General features: G+C 41.8%; 1 protein-coding gene across 2 annotated transcripts in view; it reads right to left on the bottom strand.

The window, feature by feature from the left end:
* Window positions 1-7,837: 7,837 nt before the first annotated feature.
* The window catches only part of fam46c (family with sequence similarity 46 member C), a 4,612-nt gene continuing 2,767 nt past the window's right edge, over window positions 7,838-9,682 (bottom strand). For both annotated transcript variants that reach the window (XM_015395738.1, XM_015395739.1), the window contains exon 2: window positions 7,838-9,438. In XM_015395738.1, coding sequence (XP_015251224.1) covers window positions 8,265-9,416 — 1,152 coding nt within the window. In that variant the 5' untranslated portion in view covers window positions 9,417-9,438 and the 3' untranslated portion in view covers window positions 7,838-8,264. The remainder of the gene's footprint in view (window positions 9,439-9,682) is intronic.

Consider the following 9,682-nt stretch of genomic DNA (forward strand, 5'->3'; position numbering starts at 1 on the left):
TACTCTGGAGTGTGGGCTCTTCTAAATATGGGCAGGTCTATATTTTGAAATGAAGTGGTTAAAAAAATAAAATCCCTACATTAGATTTCTCAAGTGCAGAGGAAGGATCACTCTGTGTGCGTGTCTCATGATTTAGTCAACCTTTGTTTAGCCACAATAGTCTTAAATAGGGACAGCAAATCACACCTTACAAAAGATGTGACGTTGCCGCCTGTGCAGCTGGTTGACAGTTGCTTTTTGTATCTCTGCTTCTGTCTCCTTGAATCCCAGTCGGCCCCAGCAGATGGCCGCTCACACTGAGCCTGGTTCAGCTGGAGGTTTCTTCCTGTTAAAATTGAGTTTTCCTGTCCACTGTCGCTACAAGCATGCTTTGGTGTGAGGAATTGCCTTCAAGTCAATGAGTCAATGCAATGATCAGTGGAGCACCCTAAATTTAACAGGGAAAACTGGGTAAATGTGGGCGGTGTCTATCATTTCCCAATTTACAGAAATTATAGAATCTTTTTTCAATGTTTTAGTCACATTACGCCTTAAATTTATCATAGACGTTAAATAGAATGTAGTTCTTACACAAAAACTGACTCTGATCCTTATTCTTTCAACTCTGTAAACCTGTAACAAACCTAAATGGAAACAGTAGCTATAACTGCAGCAATAGGTGAAACTATAAGTACCGTACTGACCCAGAAAGGCTGAATACAAACACACTTTTCAGATATTTGTTAGCCAAACTAAAACACCACGTGGCGTTTTTACTTTACTTTCCAGTTTTGAGCACTTTGTGTCGCTTTAACACATCAATAAATTACATTGAAGCACCTGCACCTGGCGAAACGTGGAAAATCTATTTGCTTGGCACAGTATTTCCCTGCCAACTTACTTCCTCAACCTACTAATCAATTTATGAAGTCAACTTTGGTCAGAAAAAAAAAAAAAAAAAGCAAAGGCTTATTGATTTCGATAAGCATTATTATGTCTTCTGTTTGCAGAAGGTGCAACCAGAAGAATCAATTTTAAGGTCTTGATAAGAATAAAGGAAAATCTATCTGAGGTCTGGGTTAGCGAGACAACTTCAGCCTCAACCTTTCTGCTACCATGAAGCTGAATTCTTTCTTAGCGAGGCTAGTCAAATTAATAAGCAGTATGGGCATGCTTTGGTGGCGCAGTGGTTAGCGCACATAACCCATTTATGGAGGCCTTAGTCCTTGACGCGGGCGACCTGGGTTTGAATCTGGCCTGTGGTCCTTTCCTGCATGTCTCTCCCCCTTTCCTCTCAGCCTAATGTCCATAAAAATGAGCCACTAGTGCCGTAAAAACTCAAAAAGACAACAATGAATATGCATAACAAAGATAATAAAGCTGGAGCTAAAAAGCTCAGGAAGCATTCTGATGTCGCTGTGAAGATAATCGACACGTGAGGATATTTCTCAGCTAATAGTGCTGCTGGTGTTAGAAATGCCTTTAAGCTCCATCTTCTAAGCTGTAGGTTTTTGTTTAAGCATTGAAGCAGTCAGGACTTATTTGTTTGTTAGCATCAATGTCCCCCATCTGGTTTTCTGGTGGTTCTGCTGGTAGATGCCGCCATATCGGTTCATGCCGTTGCTCATGGCGCCCAGGGTTGGGGTTCCATACAGGCTCAAAAAGAACAATACAAGCACTATCAAGACAGACTTTGGGAATAATTTTATTATAATCAACTGGAATTTGGTCTTTTTGGAATAGGTGTGTAACTCAACTATGTACCTTTAAGTACAATTTCCCCCAATCTGGGATGTGCACACATGTAATTAATTTATCATGTAATACTAGACTGATAAATGGGGATCATTGGGCTATTTCCTTTTTTTCTATCTGTCCTGTGATTTGCTGTCAAATTCACTTTAGGGCAGGCATCCCCTACGTCAGTCTTAAAGGGCCGCTGTCCTGCAGGTTCTAGAGGTTTCCTGCTTCTGCTGATTTACATTGATAGTTGATTAACAGGCTTTTGCTGAACTGCAATCATCAGAATCAGCTGTTCTAAAGCAGATAAATCTCTAAAACCTGCAGGACAGCGGCCCTCAAGGACCGACTTTAGGGCTGCCTGGGGGGCCAGAGCCAATCTGTTAGATCTTTGACAAGAACATAAACGGAAGCTTTTTTATCAGGTTTCTTCTGAGGAGTACCGAGTGGGAAAGGTGTTGCTTTGTGAGTGAGGTTCTTCAGAGGTCAGCTTTAGCTACAGACTCTCTGAGGAAAGCCTTTTAGCTGCATTCTGGGTATTAAACCTAAATTCACAACAGCTACACCATCTTTAAAACCACAACCTTTAGAAAAGAGGAACCTTTTGGTTGACTGACGATAAGAAGACATTTGATCTTGGTATGTTTGTTCGTGTGAAACCACATTTAAACCACAGCGGAGAGGGAGGGGGAGGAGGTGGTGACTCAGGGTTGGTTAGGACGGAATTAAAGGGTTAAATAAAGTATTTGTAATAGAATAAAGCTGAATGGAAAAACAGGCTGCAGAGCCAATTACTGAACCAGCTAGGTCAACGTGGTGACTCACTGCCCTCAGTCACTGAATAGTAAACGGGGAGCAGAAAGCGACATTAATCGACCGCAGCTGGTCCATGAAAAAGCATTAGCTCTTTATGGGTCGCACATAAATGATCTAGTTGGTTTAGTCCTATTCAATGATGTCAGATATACCCAGGAAACTAAAAGAAAAAGAAACTTGTTCTAACCAAAAAGTTCCTCACATGTTTGGTTGGTGCAGGGGTTGAAACATGTTCCTCAAACAACATCTTAAAACAAGAAATATTGAACTTATTACCTAATAAAAAAAATAATCTGGATGGAGCTGAAGTGTTTTCCGCTGCATTGGATCAGAACGAGCAGTTTTTCTGTGTGAGCAGACTGCTGAGGCGATGGATCTCCCCGCTAACCGCTTCCACAGTGATGCAGACGGAAAACATCTCTGGTTTAGGTTCCCGTCAGGATGCCCACAGGATCAATGTGCAGTCAGGACACTCTCCAAGATGGGAACATTTAAGAAAAAAAGCAGCTTAAAGGCCACTCTGCTGGGGCATTTGAAGCTCCTAATTGGTGTGAAGCTGTCAGGATACATCTAACACGCTTCAGATGTTTTCAGTCCTCATGGTCGTCTGAGATGTCAACCATATTCTTCCACTTAACTAATCAAATTAGCCCCAGAAAGTTTAACTACCAACGGCGTGAAAGATGCTGCAGCTGAAGGAGCTCGCAGAACTAATCCAGAGTCTTTAGGTGAAGTGGTGAGAGGCTCTAAATGGTGTTAAATTTTGAGGTGTTGCTAAAGTTGGATCATGAGACGCTAAACATGTTTGTCGAACAAACAAACCTGCTGGAGGGTTAACTATGCAAAAAGTTTTTTTTAAAAGTTGCATAACCACAGATACTTTGGTAAAGTGCCCTTTGTTAAAACTATAGCATTCACAGGGTTTATATAAGAATTAAGAAACTGTAATTTCATGCTTTTTAATGCTGTTTAATACTTTTAGAAATAATTTTAATGCCATTAACAAGTAGCCATGGCTCTCATATGCAATATATATTTAAATATATATATATATATCTATAAACAAAACATAGCAAAATCCTTTGTCATTTCTACTGTTGACAGACTGCAGCCGATTCCCAAATTTCTAATTTTCCAGCCACTTTTGTTGAAATCAGCATTTTCCCAATCTTGCTTTTTCTCCACCTTGAGCTTCTTTACCAAACATACAGCTTTACAATAAAACATCGCGATATAACATATCTGACAAAATTTTTTTATACGTTTTTTTTTTTTTTTTTTTTTTTTTTATGCCACAATAATCACATTGAATGAATTTTAATGCCAATTAAGACCTTAATTAAAAAATTTTAATTGAATGACTTTTAATGAACCACGGAACCCCAGATTCAGCCACCTTGGACTTGAGTCTCTACATATGAGGTTCTGTTGAAGTTCTGGACTCTGGCCGGGCTGGTCCAGACCTCGTTTCTCCTGGTGAAAACGTTCCCTGGCTGATCTGGATGAGTAGCCACCTACTGTAGAAGTTACTGAAACCGATTGGTTTCTGAATCCCACAGCATAGTGCTGCCACCACCATGTTCAGCTGTAGATTTGGTTTCACCAACCATGTTCTCCCAAAAGGATTTAGACCTTACCGTTTAAATAAAAGCATTTTCAAACCGTAGCACTGTGTGTGTTCTAGGGCTGGGTAATTTCACCAAAGTCCTGAATCGATTAGATTTTGATTAACACAGTTTTAAATCGATTCATTTCGATTCGATCTGTTTTTACAACAATGACTCATGTATTTTATTTTTTCCTGTCATATTAAACACAAAGTGCAAACTTGTAAATCGGACAGTTTAAACATGAGATGTGAACAAAACTGTCTCAAAAGTGCAAACTTGTTTGTGAAAAGCGATAAAGTGAAGCCTCACTCAAGCAAGACGACATGCATGAGCTGCATTATCTTCACTGCACAAACCACATGTGCAGCGTCGTCCGTAACAACTACAGGGCGTTTTCTGGTCAGCTCCCATTTGTTAATGTCTTCAATCAACCTATTGGCGATATTTGCAGCTGTCTGGCTTGAAGTCATGTTGAGTGCATCTTTCCTGCTCATTTGAATGTGAACGTCACGCGAGTCACTATAAAATGAATCGATCTCATTCCCTAGACATCGATTTTGCAAAAATTTAAAGGAATCAATTCAAAATTGATGAAATCGATTTTTTTTTAACTCAGCCCTAGTGTGTTCAGTGTTTAAAAGTAGCCGATAAGGTTAATTAAGCAAAAAATTCAAATTACACAAACTATTTAAGCTGTTATTTTCCCACTTAATGAGTGAACATGTAAGAGTATTACATAAATACACTATAAAAAGTGGATTTTAAGTATATTTAAAACCACAAAACAGGTTTAAATGGAGGCAACAGGAATGCCATGTGAGGCATATTTTTTATGTTTTATCTAAATGTGCTTTTATTCTGACAAACATGGATTAGAATTATAAATACATAGAATGAATTTAATGCACCTCAGATGTTTTTTCATAACTATGGGGTTTTAGTATCGTTTTTCTTTGCAAATGTTGGATTTTAAGGTTAAATATTTACATGATCTACATAATTATAAGTTCATTTATAAAGTTTCTGCAGTGTATTGCGTGTAACATCCTCTGTTGTAGATCCTGTTTCATGCTTTAGATGAATTATCCTTAGAGAAAGTTTACAATGAGGCTCCTGATTTAGAAATAACTGGAACAGGTTTTAGTTTTTGTTTTTTTTTTCTTTTAAAAGAATGCAGAAATACTGTATTAGTCCAAAACAATTCAGCTTTATCTATATATATATATATATATATATATAAAAAAGAATAAACCACTAAAAAAAGAATGCATTTAAAAGTCTTTTTATTCATCATTTTCTTCTTCAAAACACACTTTCCTGGTGTAATTTTTACATTTTCCATTTCAAAAAGGAAAACTCAATTGAGGTAAAAGTGCTGAAAAATGAAATAGTACCATCATAGCCATCATCACGATCACAAGGCTGACAGAAATGCTTCTTTATTTTTACTATCTCCCAAAAAATACAGAAAAAGTGCGACAAATTTCCCCCTTTTTCCAGCTGTTCTCAACAAACCCACCTTCTGCATTACATTTAGGTAAACACAGGTCTGCTGGAAAAATAATTCACAACTTTTTAATAAAGAAACTGTAGCAGAGCTTCTACACCCCCACCCCACCCCCCCAAAAAAAAAAAAAAAAAAAAAAAATCACATTCTTATGGTGACACCCGCACAAACATTAGGCTCTGTGCGTCTCCTGAAAACATCTACAGGTGTTAAAAGAGGAAACACTCTGTACTGATAGACCACAGCCCAAACAAGGAGGGGGGGGTTCGATGTGAAAGGGTTACAGCAGGAAGGTGGGGGCCAAAACAACTGAAAATAAACATAAATCAGCAGATGCCACCCGATTCTCGTCTTCCTTCTCAAAGTGTTTTAAACACCATCAGCAGCCCTGCTTCAGACATGAACCGTAAACACATGAGAGCAGGCTGGGAACTAACAACCAAAGCACACGATGGACGTTTGTCATCGACCCTAAAATGCATTAGGAGTTACAATGCCGGAGAAAGTGGCACAAATGGTTATTCACAGAATATACGCAGACAGAGGAGAGATTTCATTCCAGCTCAGAAGTCCATCTGGCTTTTAAGGCCAAAAATGTTAAATCTGAGGGAGGAAGGCGCAGATCATCCTCTAAAACTGTGCTCTCCCACTGATGGGGTCTCCACACACTACATTACGCCGTGTTTACCTCAGGTATTGCTGTTTTTTTTGCATTTTTTTTTTTTTTAATCTTTTTTTGGATAAAGGCTGAACAATCAGAAACAAAAAACCCAACAAAAACTCTTAGCTCCCCAGGAGGCGCTTCGATGGAAGACCGGCGGTTAAACTGAGCTTTAAAATGTGAAACCTTTCCTCTGCAAATCAAATCCTGTCATTTAAAGCATCAGATTCCAACTGGGCAGAACAAAGACGGAAAAAACGAACGTCTGAAAGGCCCGACAGGAACGACTGCACACGAAGCTTTGAGACTGAAAATTAAGAAAGCAAAACACAAACAAACGTCTAAGCCATAATTATTCTCAATCCCAAACTGGACAAAAAAAAAGTATGAAATGATTAATCTAGAACAGCAATGACAGTCTTCTAAAGTTTAACTGGGTGTTTTTAAGAAACAAACTGACTCTCCTGATCAAAGTTAAAACCCCTTTAAAAATATTCAGCTCTCCAAAACAAAAAGGCACTTTGTTGCTTGAGTTGCTGGTTGTTAAGCTGCTTGTGGCTCAGAGCTGACAGCAGGGAGAAAGAAAGAAAAGAAGTGCTGAACACATCAGGACCCGACCTCCCGACCTGCAGGCCATGCCAAGCTCTTCCTTCCTTGACAACCCTTAGCAGCGCCGCGCCGCGAGCCGTCCTGATAAGGTAATCTAGCCGCGCCAGGAACTACGCTTCCAAGAAACTATCGGGAGATGGGAGTGGCCATTTACTCAAGTTTAACTCTAATCTCCTCTGTGGTGATCAGGCTGCAATATCAGGAAGACAAGAGAGGAGATGACTGGCTAAAATGTTCACAGCCTCAGCATTCAGAGCGTCTAACGGTGACGGCTAATAATAGGATTTACCGGAAATAGAAATTTGGACATTTACAGCTGGTTTCATTAATCAATATGCAAGTCTGAGAGGAGAGACGTCCCGTCTGCCCTCCCATGACCACAAAAGGGGTTCAAATGCTGCAATATGCCAACAGGCACCTGATGAAGGACAGGAAGTGACTCAGCAACACATGTAAGGCAGCCGAGCTGAGGGAGGGAGGATAATAATAGACGGCCAGCGGCTCCAGGGTCGGTTAGCGGGGCTGCGTCAGTGGAGGATCCCTTTTCAGTGACGACCCTGCAGGTCTCTCCATGTGCTGCTCCTTTTAAGGTAGGAGCAGCCAGTAAGGATCCCTGCTGGGCACATTCCCTCCACAGGCTGCCATCCAACCCAAATCAGACCTCCGCAGGTCACTTCGTCTGAACGCAACTTAAAAACAGAGGAGGAAGGGACGATCAGAATGAGAGCGTGGCTCAAAGCCAGAACTCTGGGTACCCTGAAGTTCACAGTGAAAATTTTAAAATAAAGGTTTGCATTTTTTACAAATATCAGGCACTGCTGGCAGGTATGGAGCTGATCATGAACTACAACCAATGATACAAGCTTCACATACACCGAGCACATAGCCCCCCCACCCACACATTCTTTTTTTTTTTTTTTTAAACAAGGAACCCAAACTGAAGGCTACAGCATTTAATTTTCCATTTTCTTCTAACAACAATCCATACTCATAACTCTGGAGGGGTGAACCTGACAGCTAGAGGTTAAGGCACAAACGTCTCCACTAAGATTAAAGGTATACACCCAGAAAGATTCAAAAATAACACTTAAAAACGTTAACACCTCTGCAGAAAAGGAATGAGAAAGAATGCAAAAAAAAAAACAAAAAAAAAAACAAACTTGTCCACTGAAAATGTGCCTTAAGAGAAACGTCGCATTTATTGCCACTGTGGTTTTTTTTTTTCTGACATTTTTTCCCCTCTTTTAATATTTTTTTCTGAATCTTTTTTTTCTCAAATCAGTTCCTTCCCTCTTGAAAAGCAGTAGCTGCGGTCGAGTCGTCCAGTGACCCGTTTGTCTCGTCAGTTACACGGCAGCCATGTTGGAATGTTCTGGTTGGCCACGTAGTAGTTGCTGAAGTTGTGGTCTCTGATGTACGGCGCCGGCTGGTAGTAGCAGGTGACGCAGGAAGCGTCTGGGATGGCGCTCTGCTCCGCCAGCACCCTGAAGGCCATTAGCGAGAGGAGGTGGAGGGTCTGCCGCCGCTCGTGGCCCATGAGGCACACGGTGCTCTCGTTAACGACCTTCCGTAGGATCTGGAGGTAGTCATACTTGCTCTTCTCCTCGCCGATGAAGTGGCTCATCAGGTAAGCCTCCACTTTGCGCTGCTGCTCTCCAATGTCGGGGAAGTCTATGAAGAAGCGGGAGCACATGTACCTCTCCAGGGCCTTGAACTCCTCCTGATTGGCCGGCTGAAAGTCCCGCACCAGCAGGTTGCAGTACTTAAGCAGCCCCCCACCACGGATCTCCTCTGGTCTCTTCGTGGCGATGAGCTTGCCGCGCAGGTGGCCGAGCGCGGCGTTGAAGTCTCCGTACATGCTCTCCCCTCTGACGGCAGGGTGAAAGGCCTCAGACATGTCCGGCTGCGTCTGCTCGTAGTGGGAGAGGATGGAGTCCAGCACAATCTGAAAGGAGTCCACGCTGAACTCGAACTGTCGGCGTATCGAGTCGACGAACTTCAGCTCCACGTTGCGGCCGTTGTTGTTTGACAGCGAGATGAGGCTCCAGCGGTCCTGCTCCGTGTTGACCTTCACCAGCTTCTGGACGTACACGTCCTTCAGAGTCATGGGAGTGATTTTCTCCTTGTTCACGCCCTCCGGCAGAAAGTCCAGCAGGATTCCCAAAACAACATCCTTAACCAGCCTGAACTCCGCCTCGGTGGGGAGGTCCACCCTGAAGATGAAATCCAGGTCTTTGTAGCTCCAGCCGATGTCCTGCACCAGGACGTGGCTGGCGGTGGAGCCGTTGAGACGGATGTCCTTCACTCGGATGCCGCTCAGCTCCAGGTGAGTCCGCACCCGTGCCACTATGTCTTTCAGCTGCACCTCTAGGGTGGGGAAGTTCCCTCGTCCGTGAACGGGAACGACCTCTGTGAGGACTTCATTCAGCCGGCTCACCTGCTCCCAGGTAAGGTCGCTGACGGAGCTGCAGATGGATTCCTCCTTGTTTTCCATCCTCACGAAAGCTTCAAATCACCTAGGATGAAGAAACAAACCAAACAAAGATGTCAAAGCAAGCAAATTAAATTAAACCCAGGGTGAAAGTTCAAACAGAATTCAGCCCAACGCAATTTAAACTAAATATAAAAACATTTAGTTTGGACAAAAAAAAAGGGGCAGCTGCCCCTTTAAGATTGACCAACTTTACCCATCTGAGCCAGAACCAGCCTTTCTAAAGAAAATTATTTCTTTTAAAAAAAAAAAAAAAAAAAAAAAAAAAA

The sequence above is a fragment of the Cyprinodon variegatus genome, unplaced genomic scaffold (assembly GCF_000732505.1).
Source record: "Cyprinodon variegatus isolate N-32 unplaced genomic scaffold, C_variegatus-1.0 Scaffold757, whole genome shotgun sequence".
Classification (NCBI taxonomy): domain Eukaryota; kingdom Metazoa; phylum Chordata; class Actinopteri; order Cyprinodontiformes; family Cyprinodontidae; genus Cyprinodon; species Cyprinodon variegatus.